Raw genomic sequence first — 22,829 nt, 5'->3', positions numbered from 1 at the left:
ATTTTTTAGAATCATGCCATCTTATTAATAATGAGAAATATTTACTTTTTTTCAAAATCGATTTACTCTGTTTAGTGTATCTAAATGATGAAAGAGGGAATATTCCAAGTTTTTCATCATACATCATCATTTACCGACCATATCACTTACCAAGGGTTATTCAATTCTGGGCTAAAAGAATGTGAGTTTATGGCTTGAAAGTTTAATGATAAAAAATGCAAAGTCAAAGGAGTTTATTTCGTTTTAAAATCACATCACATTTAACATTGTTGTATAGCATATTACTTTATTTCATTTCGATTGTTATTCAACTTATTTAGATAGTAGCCTAAAACTTGACCTAGACTGATAAAAACTTACCAACAAATTTCGGAACAAGCAGCTCATCTTTCTTGGCATACATACAGACCTACAACCTGTTACTTTACTACGTACAATTAAATGAATATATATTTATAGGGTTGTGTTCTGTGACGCCTACAAGAAGAATGTGTACGGTGACAAGTTCCAGTGGTTGATTGTCGGCATGTACGAACAAAAATGGTGGGAGGCAGCTGACGATAATCTAGACTGTACACCGGATCAGGTAACAATAAACACAGTTAAACCTTGGTGTTGATATTATATCGACTATATATACTTTAACCTTATTATTAAGTAAAAAGAGGTCTGTCTGTACCGAAGGATAGGGTAACTTCTCATAAGTCCTGGGAAGGTTTATAACTATTTTTTAGAAAGCCGCTAGTAATGAAAATGATGGGAGAATATACATTATAACGACACAAAAATATGTCTGCAATGATCAGTTATAATTAATGCCATATAGTTGGCTTAGACTTTTTGTTTGAAAAATGTGCAAAAAAGTCAATCAAAATTTAGCAAATAACATGTAATTTGAAAGCTTTTAAAATGTGTCTTTGAATTTTAAAATTAGCTTCAAAAATATGTAATTTTCATTTATATATATAAAGATATTAGACTAAATTTAAAGATGTTTTGTAATTCATAATTTATTCCTATAATATACTTGCATGAGTATGAAAACATTCATATTTTGTATGGATAATAGAACGCACAAAGTGATTTAAAGAGTAGATAAAGCTGTCTAACTTATTTAAAGCCAAAAAAATATATTCTTCCTCTCCCCCATATCGTTTTCTAACAAGCAAAAAGTAGGACGCCCGCTTGTACATTTCTTTATAAAGTCAATATTATACATTTCTTTCAGACTATTTTTCTAATCTTGTTTCTCTATTATTTGCATTGAGAATAAAATTAAATTATGTTTTATCTCCCACAAAAAAAAACCATCTTTCTTTAAAAAGAATATTTTTCTCCATTTTTTCCTCTAACTTAATCCCAACAAGAGTAATGATAAATATGATGAAGTACATATATATAAAAAAGAAATTTAAATCCACGGAAAAAAAGAAAATGGGCATAATCAAGTAAGAATAGAGCAAATTTTCAAACCCAAAAAGCCTAAAACCATATATATTTTAAAAAAATAGCCTTAAACCATCTTAGGGCCCCCAAGAAGCTTCACTGTAAAGGTGAACCTTATCGGGTCTGCGGTTAGTGAGATCTTTCGCTAAGAAAAAACAGGATAAAGGGTGCTAATATACAACCAACTACTCTAATATTTATGATTTTATTGAATACTTCTCCTTGCCTGTAATCCATATGTCTGAAAGGGACAATGTTTGATTTGGGATAAATGAAGAAATATAAAAAGAGATAAAAATGGGTTATTTCAACCTGTTTTTAAACTATTTGCTTCACACTCTCACAGAGTTATTTTTATTAATTCGCAAAACATATTCAATAGTAAATCAATTCTATAAGTGTTCATGTCTTTCCTTTTGTACTTATTTCTATCGGTATAGCTGTTTCTCTTTTTCCGTATAAATTATCTTTTTTGAGTGCTAAAGTTATTTCAGCTTAATACCTTCCTTGGACCAATAAGAAACATCCCCTGAAAACGAGTTGACAAGCCGTTTGCGAGATCGTACCGGATATACAAACATACTGACAAACACTGTTCATATTGCTTTGGTGAATAAGATAAACTTTCCTCATATCTTTCACATCGCTCTTCCTCTCTCTTTCTCTTTCTTCAAATTCACTTATGATTTTGAAAGTTTACTTTAAGATTGAAATTGATCGTTCATCTTAATTTTGTTTTAGCTTTATATATTCTTTCATTTGATCTGAATGAGAGTTAATTGTGGTGTACGATGCTACCGAATAAAATCTTGCTAAAACAGAAAAAGAAAATGTTATGATTGTAAATTTGTGCAAAGTCCTTTAGATTTTCCATCAAGATATGCTAATCATTCATTTATAAATGAGACCAAATTTCTTACTTCTACCTGTATTAACAATGTAAGAAAAGGAAAAATGGCATACAGAGCTGGATCTTTAAATCATTTCAATGGTGCGCCAAATCGGGGTGAGCCAACTTTCCACCAATGGGAGCACAGCATTTTACGAAATGCTGCGCTGTGGTTGGCTGAAATTCGGCGCGCCCCGATTTGGCGCACTATTGAAATGATTTAAAGATCCAGCTCTGGAATGCAGGAATAACAATTTTGGGGGTAATAATGGTTGTAGATTATTGTCTAAATTTGATCTAAATTTTGTTAGTGTTGCCTATAGTATCAGTAATACAAATATGACGATAGGATATTGGCCAAAGAGGCTGAGAACAGTATCTACAGAAAAATTCCATTCTTTTCTATTTTTTACATTTTACGTCTTTTTTTAGTACTCGGCAGCCGCGCTTCAGCAGCGACTAAGCCTAAAGTTTAGACCCGTTTGATGCTTTGATTTAAAAAACAATAGGACTTGCCCTGTTTAGGTTCAGTTGTTTTTTAAAATTGTAGAAGGTTGATTTTCTTGAGACTTTCAGGCGACTGACGTGCAGCTGCGAGCCCTAAATTTGGGTGTCGAAAAAGGGTTAAACTAATTGTAATAATATTTTATTAAGTAACTAAAAGCATATTTGCCAATATATTTAATTAAAATGTATTCAATACTTGATAATTTATTTTAAAAAAAGATACTTTTTAGCTGCGCGTCATATGAATGTTTTCATCTTAACCCTTACAGATCGGGCCCCATTTACCACCTTATCAGATCGGGGGGAAGGGGGAGGGGGCTCTAAGAGCCCCCCCCTCTATCTCGAAACCTGTTACAGATAAAGACGTAAAATTTTTTTTCTGGAGGTTAATGTGTATTTTTAGAGAAAATTACTTTTCTAGTCATAGCGGTCAGACCGCTCCTTAGCCGCTTTTTAGCGGCCAGCCGCTAAATTTTAAAACAGCTGTAGAGCGGCCAAATTTGCAGCTAGGATAACCAAATTTTAGAACGAACTTTTATTTTTTCATAACAAAAAATTACTTTTTCTGATCATCGCCGAAAAACGGCAAATAACGGATTCCGCTATTTTCGGCGGTTACGGCGGTAAAACGGCGGTTGGCGGCGCCAATTAATATCTTTATCTGTTTATTGTTGCTCAAGGATTGCTGTAATAGAAGCCACGATATTCATGAAATATGTCTATAGTAAAAGCCGGACAAAAAATCGATCATAAAGTCGGTCAGGTAGCGGTTAAACGGCCATAACAGCACTTTTCTCAGAACGTCATTGATATCTAAGTATTCACCAAAAAAAATTTAGGTTTCTACCTTATACACAAAAGTCATAATGTAGAAATTAAGATTTATTTCGAATTTTTTCTAACTTTGGTGCTACCCAACCGACTTTGACCTGACACCACGACCGACACAGACCAGATATCCTAATAAAATCAACTTTAGCCGACGCATAATTACTAAACTTAAAAAGTCATCCCCCCCGATCTGTAAGGGTTAAATAAGATTTAGGTTTAACAAGTACATTCACTTTTCTGAAAATGTTTTTTGAAATTTATTTGCTCAGAACAAAACAAAAATAAAATAAGGCTTTTTTCTAAACCAAGATATTTACGTTAGATTAATGCGAATTTGCGAATAGAAAAAAAACTTTCAGATGGCAAATTTTAATGTTTTTATTATTGATTTACAATTCCTTTGCAAATAAAATAAAATGTTAAGATAATTTATAATTTTAAGTAGTGTCTATGTTCTTAACAGCTTTAACTATTCAGACGAAAGGTATGAGAAGCAGAAACATAGCCTAAATCAACAATAGACTTAATTAAAAAATCAAATAACTCCAAACAATCCAGGAACCTATGCAATGCTTCCCTAAAATGCAGAACTCAATTGGTTCAGTGGATATCACAATCTTAAGTTATTGATGAAAAATTAACCTTGCTACTTTAAAAGATGGTATAATAATAAACAATTTTGTAACTTACAACAACATAGGCGTCCAAGGGGGGGGGGGGTAATGGGGCGATTACCCCCCCCCAAACGAATTTAGGGGTGCCGTAGGCACCCCCAAAATTTTTTTCATTTTACCCCCCCCATTTAAAATTTACCCCTACCCTGGGGGTGCCGTAGGCACCCCCAACCATTTAGGAGGGGGTATTTACCCCCCCCAACCATTTAGGAGGGGGTATTTACCCCCCCAAACAATTTTGGGGGGGTAAGTACCCCCCCCAAAATAGAAAATATCTAACAAAAAAAATGTTTGCGCGCTTCGCGCGCATTTTTAATACTAAATTTTTGATAAAATATAAATTACCCCACCCAAAAATTTTACCCCGGGGGTAAATTTTGGGGGGGTAAACAAATTTTACCCCTGCCAACAGATTTCAGGGGGGGTAATTACCCCCCCCAAGCAAATTTTACCCCCGGGGTAAAAATTTTGGGGGGGGGTAAAAAAAATTTGCGCCGCGCTTCGCGCGCCATTTTACCCCCCCTAAAACCGAATTACCCCCCCCTTAAAAAATTTTTACCCCCCCCAAAATAAAAAAGCTTGGACGCCCCTGTACAACAAAATGAACATTTTTAAGTCTGAATTCAGCTAAACTATAATCATGTTAGTAATTCTAGTGTTAAATCATCTTTTACAACTCTAGAAAACATTTTGCGTGCCTAAATAAATGAAGCATAATCTCATATAAAATCGTATGACCCCAAATCCCCAAACAACTCGCCAAATTATGTTGGTTTATTTATTTTATTTTGTAAAGTGTTTGGTTTTACTCACACAGTCTGAGGTTTTGGTAGCGTAGCAACTTTTTAGTTTGTTTTCCATTTGTTTTGTTATAAATCTCAGTTTCCCAGGTATCTAAAGGGATAAGACAATGGCCGATAAATTAATGTAAAACTCCAATAATGATTAAAAATACCCATTTGAAGATTTGAATTAGTTGTTGAAACGTTTGAACACTCAACTAATTGAATCAACTAATCAAAATTCCCCAGATTTGTTTAGCCAACGAATAAGAAAACGGTATTGTAAAACTTTGGGGACTATTGTAATAAAAAGCCCATTGTCCCATCTCTCTCTGGATTTTTATATATCCTTGTTTTTATTTTAGATACTGAAAGCGCTGAATGGAACGCTGGTAGTAGAAGTGCAAACAATTTCATCTGAACATAATAAAACAACAATTTCGGGAAAGGTAAAATTTTCTCAATTATGATTTACTTATTTAAAGGAAACTCTAAATATGTCTTTGTGTATAAGGAGTAATACGTTCGCTAGATGTCGTATATGTGACGGTTATTTCTATTCAAATACCATACATTGTTTCTAAGTTTGATGGAACATTTCATCGGGAAAAATAAAACTTACTTGAAAATTATGTTCTATGTAGCTGTTTTCATATGGTCCACCTTCTAACATTTTAGTTTTAAAAAAAAGCACAAACTAAATTTAAGCGGGGTGGGTTCAAGCATTTTTCTTAGGGGCGATTTGGAGCTTCCTTAAAATATGAACAAACCTTTTCGAGTCAAGAGTTTTTTTTGTGCACAGATCTGTATATTTGAAGTGTAGTAATAATTCGGGGGAAAACTGAGTATTTTTATATAACTCTTAACATTTTTAAACAAGTGTTTGGTCAGGTTTTGTTTTCTTTTCAGGGAGCAAAATATTGGTAAAGATAACAAAATTGAAGTATTATACTATATGTTTTATAGTTTTTATACTACAAAATGACTAAGTATATTGTATATCTTTTGTATATTTTGTCGTTGATTTTTTTATCACAGAATAAATATTAAGAATGTATAAATCTCAAAACTTAACAGTTACAACCTGTAATAAATGATTTGTACTGACAAAAAATCAAAGTATCTACTTGCAATTTTATTATCATGACAACTTTTTCCAAAAATATTTATCTTATTAAAAAAGACTTTAGCGAGACCTTAAGGGCTTTTATTAAATTGAATTTATATTAAAAGAATACACATAATAAAAAAAGATTAACATTTTAGGAACGTTAATAATATAAAGTTAAACTGAAAGTCTGCAAAACTACATTAATACCCTATTATACACTTTAAGATTAGATACTGTTTTAAAAAGTACACACAATCCAATATATATCTTTTACAATATTAATTAGGTTAAGATAGATATAGAAATAAAATAAACAGATGTCTAGCTTAGGGATTTATTAGCGGCATTCGTTAAGAAGAAAATTGTTAAAAACCAAAATATATTTTTAAAAACTTTCTTCATGGAAGAAATGTTGTAGCATATAAACATCTCCAAGTCTCAACCCCTCCTTATGTGATTAAACATTCATGAGAGAGGAGCATTGGCATGTGGGGTTCCTAAGGATCATTCTATTCTGTGTAATCACAATTTATAAGAAGTTTGTACAGTATGTAATATACTACTCTCACATCTCTGTAAAACAAATTTAGGATCCAGCTTAAGTAAACTTACCCTATTTAAATTTTTCAGTTCTATATCTCTTGTAAACGTTCATCAGTCCAACCCAAAATATTTGATAAATTATATTAATAACCCTAAACGGTCGTGGGGGGGGGGGGGGGGGCGTTGAACGCCCCCCCATCCGGTTTTTTCTATCTCATTTCTGTGTGTGAAAGATAAAGAGCCCAAACTGCTTGACTTTTTAAGTATGGGTATGACACATAACTGAGAGTTAGAATTTTTTGAATATCTCAATCCTGGCGGGCACAGGATGCCAGCAAACCAGGCAGGGTCATCCAGGTAAAGAGCAAAAATATTTTTTTGACTAAAACAAAGCATTTTATCATACCAAAATATTAAAAAAATCCTCTAGTATTACATCCTTATATGAAATACAGGTGTTTAAGTCACTTTCAGGTTCCAGGTATGATCCTGCAGGTCCTGATCCTCCGGGTCTCCAGAAATTTTTAAAAGGCTCCTGTGGCGGCAATTTTTGACTTAAAGACTTCAAATTTAAAACTTAAGCTTTTCTTACATGTCTACATGACGTATTAAAATTTCATGAAGATCCGCCGCCGTTTTCCTGCCGACCAACGACTGCGGCGGTTGGCAGCTGCCAAGTACAGCTGCGGCCGCTGAAATTTATATTTTGATATTTCTAATGTAAAATTTACATAAAGATAAACATTTTCTGGAAAAAAATTGTTCTTCTAGCTTCCAAAATAAGAAAATTACAGCCGTTTGAAATTTTTAAGTAAAAAAACACCTAAAAAAAGGAAGCTAAAATTGACTTAGACGTATAAAAGGTCGGAAATTCATTATCAAACAGGGGACTTGCACAAAAAAAATTTAGCCCTCTAGCTCTTATAGGAACTGAGATAATAAGATTAAGGTGCGGCAAGGGGCCCGACTGTAAAGGGTTAAGATAATTACTTGTCGTGTTACATATTCCAAATAGTTTAGACATTAGGTACTTAGACAAAAAATCTAAAATGGTATTGACCAAGATAGCAAATATGTTGAATTATTGAGATGGAAATCTAGTATATATAGCGAATGTTTTTTAAACTTTTAGCTAAACTTAAATAATACTTTTACATTTTTTGATGAAAAAGAATAAGAAAAGGAAAAAAAGGAACTTTGTGAAGAAAAATTATTATTTGTAAAAAAACATTTAATTGTTTGAATACTTGGCTTTTTAGTTACAACAAAAAAATGTCAATCTTTTAACTCACACTTAACATTTTAACTTAAAAGGTATTTTCTTCAACTAGAATAATTATTACGATTGAAGTATGCATTTGTTTCAAAAACATTTAAATGGGATGTACTACTTTTAAAAAAGAATTATATTATCAATTTTTACATAAATAATTTTTATTAACATTTCTTTATATGTTTTACAAAAAGCAAACTCTGCCTTTTAGAGCTTGGAAAAAGAATATAAATATATATTGCATTAACATTGCTCAGATTTTCCTCTTTATCAACTATCATACGTACAAAGTAAACTAAAAAGTTTTCCCAATTATTTTTGTATTTTCTTCCAACTTGAGATAAATGTTTTTGCCATATAATTACTGATTGGCAAAGAACTGGGAAATAACAAATAAATAACAGTTTAAGGTTGTGAAGAATATCTTTGTATTACTGTGCCGCTTGATCGATCATTAATGTTTAAAGTCAGTGATTGGCTCTTTTAATCTTAAGCACTAGTTTTATATCGTCATAAGAACATAAACCAAGTGTCATTACTTGAATTATTTTAAAATTCAATGATATGGACCATATCAATGTGAGGGAATTTACTATAAGTTATATGTCGATGTAAAAAAAACCGACGTCTTACTCAAAAAAATACCCTAAAACCGCCACAACTAAAAAAAAGGTTTTATATAAAACTTGAAATCATAATTTCTTTGGCTCAATAACGATAATAGATATACAGGGTGTTTCAATAGAAACGTCTTTTTTGAATTCTTAATTATGCTTAGAAAATAAAACAATTATATAAAATGCTTTATATATTTGGAAAACCTATTCTGGGACATTTATGTTTCAAATATTTGAAAATTATTTTTTCAATAACTTATGCCTCAAAAACCTGTTTTTCCAAAGGCCTTATTTTTGAAGATTTACGGATTTAAGATTGTGAAAAAAATGTGCACATTTTTAAAATTCAAATTGCGCGGCTTATATTAATAGTAGAAAAACGTCATGCATATCGTTAGAATCGTCATAAACTCTAGTTTCTAAAACTAAATGTACTATTATAAAGTGCTATTTGTAGTTTAAGAGCTACGTTGAAAAATGTGAGAAATGTTGAAAAGTTTTAAGAAAATTGAAACATTTTACCACGTAGCTCCTTTACTATACGTAGCACATGAATGGTTCTTATATTACCAAAAACTAGAGTTCATGACGATTTTAACGGTATGCATAACGTTTTTCTACTATTAATACAAGCCGCGCAATTTGAATTTTAAAAATGTGCACATTTTTTCAACAATCTTTAAATCCATAAATCTTCAAAAATAAGGTCTTTGGAAAAACCGGTTTTTGAGGCATAGGTTATTGAAAAAATAATTTTCAAATATTTGAAACATAAATGTCCCAGAATAGGTTTTCCAAATATATAAAGCATTTTATATAATTGTTTTATTTTCTAAGCATAATTAAGAATTTAAAAAAGACGTTTCTATTGAAACACCCTGTATTACCAGATAATATATTTTCTAGTATTCATTCGAATCCGGTGGATAGAAACCAGTTCTCATCCATACGAAAAAACTATGTCTAGCATCGTATTATATCCAGTTTTCTACGAATATAGAAATGTACAATCATAAGATTGAAACCAGTTTTTTTTAGCCGGTGCCTCCGGCACCTCGGTGCTAAAAAAAACTAGTTTTAATCTTATAATTGTAGATTCTATATCCGCGGAAAGCCGTTTATAATACGATACGAGAAATAACTATTACAGATTAAACAACAATAGCAACTTTTAATTAAAGAATTATCTTCTCATGTTTGTGTCATGCTGATTGTTCAATTTTTAATGCATTGGTTTGTTGTCGCATTCACTGGTTGCAGCCTAGCTTATCATACATTATTTTGGTTTATTATTCTAATAAATATATTTTGATTATTGTAATATCAATAAAATAATGGGTAGTGACCATCAAAACAGTTAAGAACATATATAGTAATTTGTTAGGTCCAGAATAGTTATTTCTCGCATCGTATTATTGACAGCTTTCCAAGGGTATACATCTTATATTTGTAGAAAACTGGATATAATACGATGCTAGATATAATTTTTCAGTTTGGCTCAGAATCGGTCCCGAAGCGATATGAGAAAAAAAATTTCATTATCTCGAAAATTCTTAAATATTTTTTAAGCTCAATTTGTTCTAGGGATTTGAATTAATGTGATTAAGATACACTGGTTGTGAAAAACTCTTTGTTACAGTATTTTTGAACAGCCATGGCCTTGTTTATTTGAAAAGTTTTGCCTGGTTAGTAATTAAGCAATTAATTAGCACTGCATTCTCAATATTTTATTTACAAACAAATCAGGGAGGAATAGGATACAGGGATAGATTATTTCTAGATTAATAATTCCTTTTCTAGTTCAAAAGATTATTTTTTGATCCAATTAAGAATTATTATTGTTGTTTTAGGAGACAAAATAAATTCTAGTTTAAATATTAAAAACAGTTCTTATCGAAAGGTTCTAAATATTCATGGATTTACGCAACTAACAAAGTAACGATAAATTTCATTTTAATGTTTTTATTTTGATACAATCTTACTTATACTTGAAACAGTCACCTACCCCCGTCAACAATAATGTATACATTATTACTGGGATCCTACACCAGACTTTCATGTTCTCTAATAAAGTATAACTTCCAGTAGGCTAAAATAACGATACCCCATCCTCTCCCCTACTACAGGATAAGCGAACTGACCAATAATGGAGATCCAAGTTAAATTGCCGACAATATTTCCACTGTCATAATATCCTTGTATATTCATATATTCTACATTAATTTCAATGATATTATGCAATTAGGTAAAAAAAATTACGCAAAATCTAAAATCAACAAACTATCTCTAACACAAATAAAGTTTTAGAAAGTTTCATCTGTGCTGCTTATGTAAAATATCAAATTACAAAATATTTCCATTCTAATTATAATGATATAACAAGGAAAATTAGATCAATCAATAGCGCAGCATTCGAAAATTGAAAATCAACAACATTAAAAAATGTGAAAATAAGGGAGGGAGTGAACATTAGACTGTAAATTACACTGGTTCCCAAAATTTCAAACTACTTTTTTTTAATAAGTTGGCTTAAAAATACGAGTACTTTAATTGAGTTCTGAGAAGTGTCCAAATTTTTAAGCAATAATTTTAATCTACATAAGGGGTTATTTTGTTATTTATTAATGGGGATGTATGTACATCATTGTATCTTTCATTATCTTATCCCTTAAAATTCCTGAACGAAATACTTTTTGTTTGTTTGCTAATATATAATGCACATATAATTTAACTGAAAATAACAACTAAACGTAACAAACGGACGTACAGACCTATCCAAATCGTATATTAGATGTGCTATTAACACAAGATTATTTAGACAAAATTAACTTAATTTTCCTTATTATTTCAGACTTCTGTCGAGTATGAGAAAGAATATTTTGATGAGGTAATAATTCTATTTTTCCTTGTAATTTACACTGTAAAAAATATTTTAATTATTGAAATTACAAATTCAACATTAAACATGCTAAGATAAAATACAAAAAAAGATACAAGAAAATTCCAACATTATGACTTTTATGCGAAAGAAAATTCAATTTTAGTTTGTATTTTAAAGAATTTGTAGAATTACATGAAAGTTGAAGAACGTTAAGTTTATTGTGTTTTTTACAGTGTTTCGAAAGTTTTGATTCAATTATTTACTATTTTATTGTACCTAAAAAACATATGTTATCGAAAAAGTTTAAATGCTTGAAAAAGGTGAATATCCTTAAAAGTGTAATTAATCATTTGCAATTTTAACACCAAAGAACGCAAAATACAATGGCCTTCTTGCAGGGGAACTAAACTTGTGCTTGGATAACCTCTGCGTGGGGCTTACCTAACTTATGTAATGGCTTTTTTGTTAAATGGTCACAATTCAAGTTACTCCCTTTTAAAAGTATTTGATTTATTTCAGGCCTCGAAATGGGGGCGCGACTTTGTAGAACGTGAACGTCGTGCCCTGGCTGTTGGTATTAAAAGTGAAGGGGATGATAGGCTTCTGAAGGGTGGTATTAACAGGTATAATATTCTTTTAATATATGATTCATAAACGGTTTGCTTAGTGTTTATATAGGAAAATTAAAGATGCATATTCAAAATATGCATATTCTAGTATGGCACTCATTGATTGACAAAAAATAAAATTAAGCATGTATTCACACCAAAAAATGACAACTGAATGACAAAAAAATAAAAAAATCACGGAAACAATCCATTTTTGTTTTCATTTCATAATATTCCGTCAACCGGAAACTGATGATAGTGCCTAAAAAATGACGTCATACAATACAAATGACCAATGATAGGCAGTATACATTTAAAATGACCAATGGTAGTCTAGTATGACGTCATATTTTTATACACTATCATTAGTTTCGTCAACCGTCAACAATGTGATAAATATTAATCTAAAACTCAAAGATATTCATCATGTTGTAAAGATTTTGCATTTCTTGTTAAATTGCATTTTATTCCCACTAAAACAGATATTTATTTAAATAGTTGATAAAAAAAAATATTATTTTTATCAAGATTTAAAAGAGAGCTGGAAGCAGGCCACCTGGCTGACCAGTCTGAACAAGAGGATAGTTCTTCAACATCTCCACCTCATATATATTCAAGGTGAGATAGTATCAAATGCTTTAGTTAAGTCTAACTTACACAAATTACACAGTTATCAAGCGATATTTACAGTTAAATGTTTCCCTTTTTTGTTCCTTTTATTATAAAACATTTATTATTTGTTTTGACTTTTATATGATACTTATTAACTGTATTTTTCTCTTTTTGATCAAATTTGATAAAACATAATTACTTTTCCCTTTATAGGATTTTATTATTATCAAATTAATTAATTTGACAGTTTTTTTGGGTTTATGTTAAGACTAACTTGATTGCATTTAAACAAAACAATTGTCAATTTTATATAAAGTTTTTTAGTTTCTGCAGCAAGAAGAATTATTTTTAAATGACATTGAAACTAAACCAAAATTTTTACAACAACTTATTAAAGTGATTTAATTATCCTATTAATCTGATTTTTCGATTACTGATTTATATTACAACAAGGTAAAATGCCAAAAGCGGAGTATCTCTATGATCAAGTCCTACAAATATAAGCATGTCCATAAACATAATTCTGTATCTTAACAGTTTCCTAAAAATTTACTTATATTTGTGTTTTGAATCATTCAATTATATACTGCTTTAAAGTGTTAATGTACGTTTGTCCTACCGTTTAAGAACTTCGCTCCTATGGATTTTGTAATCCTTGTTATTAAAAAAAAAATTATGCAATGATCAAAAATATTTTTAAAATGAATCAATAAAATTTTCAAAGTCATAGACTTCAATTTCCTGAGACGGAAAGGCATTTGATTACAAAAATATTTTGTTTTCTTAAGATTTAAATTTGAATTTAACAGTAAGGAATTTGAAATAGCATGGGTAAAAAAGAGTGGCTTAACTACTGTAAAAAAAAAAGTTACATTACAACTTTAATCAATCTAACCAGCTCGCTGTTTTAAGTATTGATTTAAAATGAATCTATGAACAGAAAAAGAAAACGAATCTAGAGTATAATTGTTATATAAGCTTTCCTGTATATTATGACATTTCAAATTCATCGTAAGAAAACTTATGTTGGTGATTTGCTGTAATTTTATTAATCTAAAATTTCAATGTATACATTGAATGAAACATATAAAAAAATAATGTATGACACTTTCTTAGTTTAGTAGAGATATGAAAAAGTTATCTAAAATAAGGATAATGTAATTAAGTTAATGTCTAAATATACTTGACTATACTTGAGTTTAAGAGCATCTTAGCGCCGCTGGGGGAAATATTATTCGAGACATTTAATCCAAAGTATATAAACAAGGAATATTATATTCGAAAATCAAAAAGAAAGTTTTTATGATCAAAAAAATTGAAAATGGTAAACATATAGAATTTACCTTATATTTACTGCATCGCTATAAATCTAAGGACTAGCTAATGTATCCTCCCTAACATATTAAACACTTTCATTAGACCTGTAAAGAGCTTCTTTGAAAAGAAGAACCCTATCGGTTAAGTGGACTATTGTTTTTGATTTTTTAATCTAAAATATTATTATTTCTTATTGCTAAAACATCTTTGCTCTAATAAAGCAAGCTATTGTCATTTTTATTACTATATTTTAATAACTTTGGAGAAGACAATTTTATCAGTAATGTGCATAGATTCAAATAAGGTTGTTACAATAATAATTTACTAATTTGGTTATCTAAAAATATCAACATCTTAGTATTGTCTAATCTAGTATGTGTATTATGTTTTTAAATTTATAGTAATTAACTTCTTTTCATTGATCTTATTATACATTTTGATATTAATAATCTTATATCATGTCGATATATGTCAGCCAAGCTCCTTTTATAACTTTATAACTTTACTGAATTTTGATTGGTTGGTTCATTAAGCTGAGTGTTTAGACGTTTTAACCACGAATTTTAATCAACAGAAGGGGTAACTTTGTGTAATAGCATATGGGATCAATTTATCGGTCATTGTCTTATCCCTTAATATCCCAGGGCTGGATCTTTAAATCACCATTAAAATGATTTAAAGATCCAGCTCAGGATATAGTAGACGTAACCATTAGAAATTTTCCTCTTCATAAAATTTACCATTGTACCTATTTGTAAATAGTAACTGTTGATAACCTAAAATAATCGAATTGCATGATTCACATTTAAAAGTTTTACTTCTGTTCTCAAAAATTTGAGTCTTATGCTATTTCTTTAAGTAGAAAAGCTACTCAAAATTTATATGTCATAGTCGAATTAAATTCAATATTTTATGATTTTCGTTTAGATGTCTTTGGGATATTACTTTTTCTGAAATCTTTTAATTATTATCTAAAATTATTAAATAGGTTGGCACGTTTTAAATCTTAAAACTTAGACTAAACATGAATCAAGGAGCTACTTTGCGTTACAATATACATAAATACAAAAAATATTCAGATGAACTTTTAATATTGAAAAATGTCATTTAATAATGTATTCACTTATGTTTTTGTTCCTACACAGTGTTTTCTGGTAACCTTTACATATTGGAACATGTCATTTTTAAATATTTCATTATTATTGACGAAACAATTTTTACACACTGCATATTTATTACTTCGAGATAAACTAAAATAAAATAATAATATTTTTTTAACTGTTACAAAAACAATGAATTTTAAATTTTGAGCTGTAAAAAGACCAAGTTTAATTCATTCAAATTCCAGTTGGGAACTTTCTATAAAATTGTCTATAAGACTTGGCATCTATTTCCTGGTGGCAATGAAGCAATTAACATATCTGCAACCAGATGCATTAATGAAAAAACAAAACAAAACAAAAATTGTGTTTTATGTATGTATGAAAAAAGAAAAAAAAACAATTATTTGCCTACTTTGTTTGATGGTCTGTCCGTCGGAATGTTATTTAACTGTTTAATTGTCAGTATTATACACCAAAAATTAGAATTTATAATTTTACTGGGGGAGGGGTATTGAAGACTACTAGTGTCTAGACTAATATCATCAGTAAATGCACGCCCTTCTGGATCTAATTTTAAATTGTAATATACAATTCAAAAGAAAATGCTACCAAAAAGTTTGTACATATAGGAACACACGAAAACTAACTAAGGAAAGTAATTTTGATACTTATACTGCATTTTATATCTTAAGGATCTGAAGAAACAAATGTTTATTTGTTTATAATACATTCCACTAGTTTAAAATGTAAAATACAAAAACGTTTAGATGTTGACATTTAAATATTCATTTTCTTTTCAATTTTCTTTCTTGATATAACAAGAATGTATTTAGAAATATCTAGACACACATAATACTTATGTAACTATTTGCCTGGTAGCGAAGGCTCTATATAATCTGAGTGTGTGTCAGTCGTTTATCTACAATACCAAAAATATTAATACTGTAATTTTCATTTTTGTCGATTTTCTTTTGTTTTTTTTATTCTAAAAAAACTTTTCTTATTATCAGATGTATAGATAAGCTATCTTTTGCAGGTTAACATAAGTTATATGAATACTATATGTACAATGTACATTTAAACAAAAAAAAACAAAAAATATATGTAATCAAAGAGTTGTCTGGTTAGTATTACTATTGACAAAAGAACATGAGGTATAAACCTGTGAGAATTATAGTGAATACAACGAAGATTATATTGTCTGCTGATAATTGCAGAATAAATTAGTATAATTTTACGGTTTTGTATGGATATAAATAATATCCTGAAACATATTAAGATGCCAAAAATTGTTGATAATGCCAAGGAAAACTACTTTTTTATTACATCAAACATTAATTTAGAGTATCTAGTCATAAAATACATAGATTTACCTAGTACAGTTGACCGATGATTTACAAAACTATTGCCTTTATAGGAAAAATATCTACCATAGCTAACTAAACAGAAAATTAGTTTATGTATAAGTTTACTAAGGACAAGTTATAATATCATATGGTAGATACGATTATCCTTTACGTTGAAGAGCCGGTTTATTCTTCCTCAAAATATCGTTGAGTACGTTTTAAAAATTTTTCATGATTGGTAGTTTTCAACCAACTTTTTAACCAATAATTTCAAACTTCAGAGGAGCTGTTTTTTCTACCGTCATTGGTAATGAACATCAATTTATCGCCCATTGTCTTATCCCTAGTCCTATTTTAAACTATCGTTTCCTGTCTGTTATTATGCCAGGAAGTTATTATTATGAAACAATAGGATCTACTGCAGTTCACGGTAAAATATTGCTGGAAAGCAATATTTCCAAAAAAAATCCATGAATTTTAAAGGCTGCTAGCTGCAAAACGGCTGAACGTACAGATCATACCCTTACACCATTTTAAGCGGCATAAGAAGGCCTACTAATAATCTAGAATAGCCATAAATCAATAATGCATAATTATCTCGCAGTGCAGAGAAATGCGCGAAAAGGACCTATTTTACGAGTTTTTTCATCAGTGAAGCTTTCCCTGTGCATAATTGGATCTTGGCTATTCCAGATTATTTGTAGGCCTTCTTATGCCGCTTAAAATGGTGTGCGGGTATGATCTGTACGTTCAGCCGTTTGGCAGCTAGCAGCCTTTAAAATTCATAGAATTTTGGAAATATTTCTTACCAGCAATATTTTACCTTGAACTGCAGTAGATCCAAACAATATTACTTAGATAAATATGGTAGTTACCAACCATGTGTTTTCCAAAACTATCCAAAAGATACATAAGTTACAGAGGGCTAGAAAAGGATTAAAATTGACAATTTAAAGCTTATTTTTGGTTGAAGATATTTTAATGAACGTTGCAACGCTCCTTAAGGGGCGTTTCTTCGTTTTTTCACAGTAGCTTTTATCCTATTTCCAGCCCCTGTGGGGGGCTCTAACCCTGCGGGGCCAATTGCCTAACCCTGTGGAGCAATTACCTAATCCAATATAACCTAACCTAACCTAAAATAACCTATCAAAAGCAATTTTAAAAATACGACTAATTACCCCTTAAGGGGCGTTGCCACGAAAGGGACTATTGCCAAAAATTCCAGTTGTAAAATCTGTACCTTTTGTATAGATTCTTAGAAGCAAAGTTGTTCAGCATACAAGTTTTGTAATAAAAATATTTATTTTAAATTATTTAAATCCAATCTTAATAGAAAGAAAATATTTACAAAAATTATCTCTAAATTTTTTTCTCAATATAAAAAATGGCTAGCAACTTTTTTATGTTGCTCTTTAAAAAACCTATATTTCTAAATATCTTATGGTTACTTTTTCCTGATATATGTAACAGGAAGAGTAAATATGGTCTGCTTGGGTCTGTGTACAAAATTAACTTTATTAAGGTCAACTCAACTTTCACAGACAACACAAAAAAAATATTTATACTATGTATTTCTTTTTTATTCAAGACAAATGAAGTTATACAAATAGCATTTTTCTGTCCTTGAAAAAATAGAAGTAAATTAAAAGCTAAAATTAAAAACTTTAAATATAAACATATATTATGCTGAATTATCTTTTTTTTTAAATAGCGAAGCTTTTTATTAGGAGGTATTTTCCTTTATCTGAGGTTAAATTATCTCCCCATAAAATAGCATAAAACTTGCTTGTGATAAATGACAATTATTTTGGCAAAACGTGGGCCCATCATAATCTTTCTATTAAAGATTACTAAAATACATATTTTACAACTTGTTTTTATGTGAGTTATTTGATTTTAAAATCGTACTACTATTTTTTTTATTTTGAAATATATTAAAATATTGATAACACGTGTTTAACCACGTCATGAATTTAAGATATTTGTACTTTTTTTGTACTGATCAATATTTACATTTTTACAGATAAAAAGAAGAATAGTTCTATTTCCAGGAAAAATTTACAGAGTGATAAATTTAAAGAATTTTTGTGCATATTATTCCTAGTTAAGATTTTTTCAAACGAGTAGCTATGATTTTTTCCAAAATTTTCAATTATCAGAGTTTGAAAAATTATACATACTAAAATTGCTTTAACTTCCAGGAGTTGGATGATTCAATCTTTAATCATATTTATTCCCTTTTATGGATCCATAAAAAGAAGCTTCTCTGTGAATTGAAAAACTTTTCTGGTATCTTGTTATTTTGTTCATAAAATTTTTTGTAATTATTAATAATTGATAAATTTGGTGATTTCACACAAAGCACCTGTTGAGCAATAATAGTAATACCCCCCCCCCCCTTACTTTAAAATAAATTTAGTTATGGGATAGTTATTTTTCAAGGCCTATCCCTGTAGGGTTACTAAGTACACATAACCTAATCTGTAATAATCAACCATATGAAAACTCACCTTTCCCCCCTCCCCCCATTATTTTCAATTTATTAGAAAAACAAGCGGTTGATTGGTGCTTAACAAGGTTCTTTGTGTAAAAGCACCGTAAATTATCTTCAAGGTTAGATAAGGGGCCACCCTGTTAAAAATTTATTCAACTCATCTCTAATTCCTTGGAGGGTTTAACAACCTCCCTAAAATGTACTATCCCCCACCCCTCACCCCTCATGACTCCGAACACTCCACATCGATATATTGGTGAACTTTATTCCAATATTTTAAAGGAAACCTTTAAACTCTATTCTCTTTACATATGGAACCATTTTTCTGAATAAATTTGTCTGTATAATTTCTACATATTGTATTCTCGTTTAATGGATGTAGAATATAGAATATACATGGATATTATGTCATGGGAAAAATTTTCTTCAATTAAGCTTGCTAACATGAAACTCCTTTATTTGTTAGTTAGTTTATCCAGTAGGAGGGGGGGGGGGGCTTGGATTTGAGAGGGGGGAATCGGTAAAAAGTCCGATACAAATTTCACTTTATTAGAGAAAATGAAAATCTGGTGTAAGATCCAAATGATATATCATTATCCATTGCTTGCTAGTTATCATTATACTAAAGTAACAGGATGTTTGTTTGTGTTTCTGTACCGAAGGATTTCGCTAACCGCTGAACCGATCGGGTTCTCCTTAACAGGGTAAATTCTCATAAGCCCTGGGAAGGTTTATACCTATTTTGGGGGAGGGTACCACCCCCCTCCCAAGAGAAATCACAATAAAATCGAAAAAAATTGAAATATTCCTGCCGCATAGTGTCGCTAGCGTATGAATGTCTCTACGTAGCGTAGTGGCGCTGCGTAGAAACATGAATTTAACAGCTGATTGACCATAGACAAATTATTTCTCAAATTAGATATTTATAATTAAAAAAAAAACATTTAAATGCGTAGCCGCTAGTAGAATATACAACAAAAGAGGGGGACATAAGATAATTACTGCAACCGAAGTTTTTAAAAGCAAAGCTTTTCTATAATTAGGGACAGTCCATATGTCCGTCCGAAACAGATAGCTTTTTTGTTAACTTAGGCATGTTAGAATTGTCCTATCGATTTTAAACTTTGTAGTTAGGTACGATTTAGAAAGCAACTCTATAATCATTACCAGAATTTCCGTACGTCCATTTTAAACATGTTGATTTTTTACTTTTTTAACAACAAATTTTTATGTGATCTAATTATCCGATTGTTCGGATTTTTAGTATATTGATTCCTGGGACAGCAAAGTACAATATTATAAGCAAAGCAATTCTATAATCAAGTCATAAAATGTAAGTATGTCCATAAACAATATCCTGTATCAAGCAGATTTTCAACAAATTTACTCACACTTATGCTTTGTCCCTTGTTCATTTATAGTCTGGTTATTTAGTTCCGACACTATATGCATAGACGTCCAAGGGGGGGGGGTAATGGGGTGATTACCCCCCCCCCCCCCCCATTTAAAATTTACCCCTACCCTGGGGGTGCTGTAGGCACCCCCAACCATTTAGGAGGGGGTATTTATCCCCCAAACAATTTTGGGGGGGGTAAATACCCCCCCTCCCCCCAAAATAGAAAATCTCTAACTAAAATAATGTTTGCGCGCTTCGCGCGCATTTTTGATACTAAATTTTTGATAAAATTTAAATTACCCCCCCCAAAATTTTACCCCGGGGGTAAATTTTGGGGGGGGTAAATAATTTTACCCCTGCCAACAGATTTCAGGGGGGGTAATTACCCCCCCCCCCCAAGCAAATGTTACCCCCGGGGTAAAAATTTTGGGGGGGGTAAAAAAAATTTGCGGCGCGCTTCGCACGCCATTTTACCCCCCCCAAAAAACTTAATTACCCCCCCCTTAAAAAAATTTTACCCCCCCCAAAATAAAAAGCTTAGACGCCCCTGACTATATGTACAAGTGTTCATGTCCGTTTGTCCAACCGTTTCAGAGCTTCGCTTTTATGGATGTTGTCATCCTTGTTATTTTTTTATCGAATGTCTTAACTTCTTTGTTGTATTGAGTTTACAGAGAAGCATTGCTCATTTCTTTTTAAAAAGAACGAATAAAGAAAAAGAATAAAATATCTGACTTCGTTTCCCCCCTTACATTTCAAAATTAACTTTAATAAAATAGTTTCAAATAAGATTAAACTTTGCACAAAAAGAGCAAGAAAAATAATATTTCTTTAATAGAATGTTTTTTTAGTGTAACTTCCTTATATAGTTGAATATGTTCGATTACATTAATGATAAGAGTCCTAGGACAAACGAAGGCGGCAGGGTCACAAACGTCGGAGTGGACATTTTACCTAACCTAACCTAATTTGAATCATCTAATATGCTTTTTAAATGTCTATCTACTACGGGGGGTTATTTGTATATTCATATCCTCACCTAACCTAACCTGTATAGAAATACTTAATTAAAATATAATATTTTAGACTTCCCTTGCGTTTGTCCACTCCGACGTTTGTCACTCCTGCGTTTGTTCTGGATCAATAGTTGGTGATTTGACATCGAAACATTTCTCAATGTACCGAAGTGCTATTATTTTTTATGCTACTTCACTTCTTTGGTAAAATCAAAAAGGCAAAACAAATATACGCTTAGTCACCGTTTTAAAATAAATGATGTACTTTTAAAAAAAAATAATAATAAATGCATAATAATATGCTTAAAGTTCCATTATTGCAAATAATTTCAATATTCTAGACATTTTGCATATTTACTTATTTTATGTACATATCTCTGTTCCATGAAAACAACTGAAGAACTTATTCCACACAATATGTATTTATAACCTTTATGTGTATAAAATCATATGTTTTATATGGCCACTCAGTCAAACATTATGTCAGTGCTCTTCAGCCACCAGAAGCTGCACGGCTTTCAGAAGCCTCGCCGTTAGCTGTGTAATTTCATTATCCACTCAATGAGTCTCTTTGTCAGTCAGCAAAAAAAGCTACAGCCACTCTCAGTCTCAGGAATCACCAGCTGCAGCCATCAAATTTTAATTCAGCCACCCTCAGCCTCCCCTACAATTTTTTATATCAAATTTTAAAAGAATTTAATTTTTTTCTGTAGTTTTGTCTAAACATCCAATATATGATTATATACCTTTTTTTTTGCAGGTTTACTTAATAATATGTAAATTGTTATGTACGGAATAGTATTTAATATTTTTTGTCTGTTTTGTTCACATGAAAGCATTGAAAAAAAAGGATAACGAATCGTACAAGTTAGTTTAGTAAGAAATCAATGTTAGACAACAAAGTTTATACTTTTGAATTAATATTGAAATTAATTTCCTTCAGTTTTATTTTATTTAGTTTTACTCTAATAACAATATTATAAAAGCGCCAAATAAATTTATCTTAACGTTACTATGATCCAATTGCTTTGACATTAAAAATATGGCAGGTTTTACATTTTAATTTTATTTATGCCTAGTTAGAAATATGATGCAGTGTTTGACTGAACTGGACTTGATCCATATATTTTTGTAATATTTATGACAGGTTAAATAGGGCCATAAAATAAAGTAGATATTTTTACCGTACCATTAGAATATGCACGCTTTTACGAAATAATATGAGGAACAAAATTAGATGTAGATTACAGCTAAAAGCTTTTAAATATCTAAATATTGCCTCGTTATGATATAATTGTCCTATTTATTTGTTGTTTTGGAATAATTATTCCTAGAACAACAAGGTACTATCTAATAAGTGGGGCATCTCTTAAATCAAATTAC

At 30.5% G+C, this 22,829-nt stretch overlaps 1 protein-coding gene across 1 annotated transcript in view; it reads left to right on the top strand.

Moving 5' to 3' along the window:
* Positions 1 to 22,829, top strand: part of LOC145315227 (uncharacterized) — a 141,305-nt gene that overhangs the window by 48,625 nt on the left and 69,851 nt on the right. Inside the window, exons 7-11 of the mRNA XM_080155265.1 lie at positions 460 to 586; positions 5,495 to 5,578; positions 11,525 to 11,560; positions 12,074 to 12,177; positions 12,691 to 12,780. Of these exons, the coding sequence (XP_080011391.1) occupies positions 460 to 586; positions 5,495 to 5,578; positions 11,525 to 11,560; positions 12,074 to 12,177; positions 12,691 to 12,780 (441 nt within the window). The remainder of the gene's footprint in view (positions 1 to 459; positions 587 to 5,494; positions 5,579 to 11,524; positions 11,561 to 12,073; positions 12,178 to 12,690; positions 12,781 to 22,829) is intronic.

Source organism: Acartia tonsa, chromosome 1, assembly GCF_053477335.1.
Source record: "Acartia tonsa isolate MP-2025a chromosome 1, ASM5347733v1, whole genome shotgun sequence".
In the NCBI taxonomy this organism is placed as follows: Eukaryota; Metazoa; Arthropoda; class Copepoda; order Calanoida; family Acartiidae; genus Acartia; species Acartia tonsa.
Note: the sequence above shows the minus strand (reverse complement) of the source record. Positions and strands in the feature narration are given on the sequence as shown.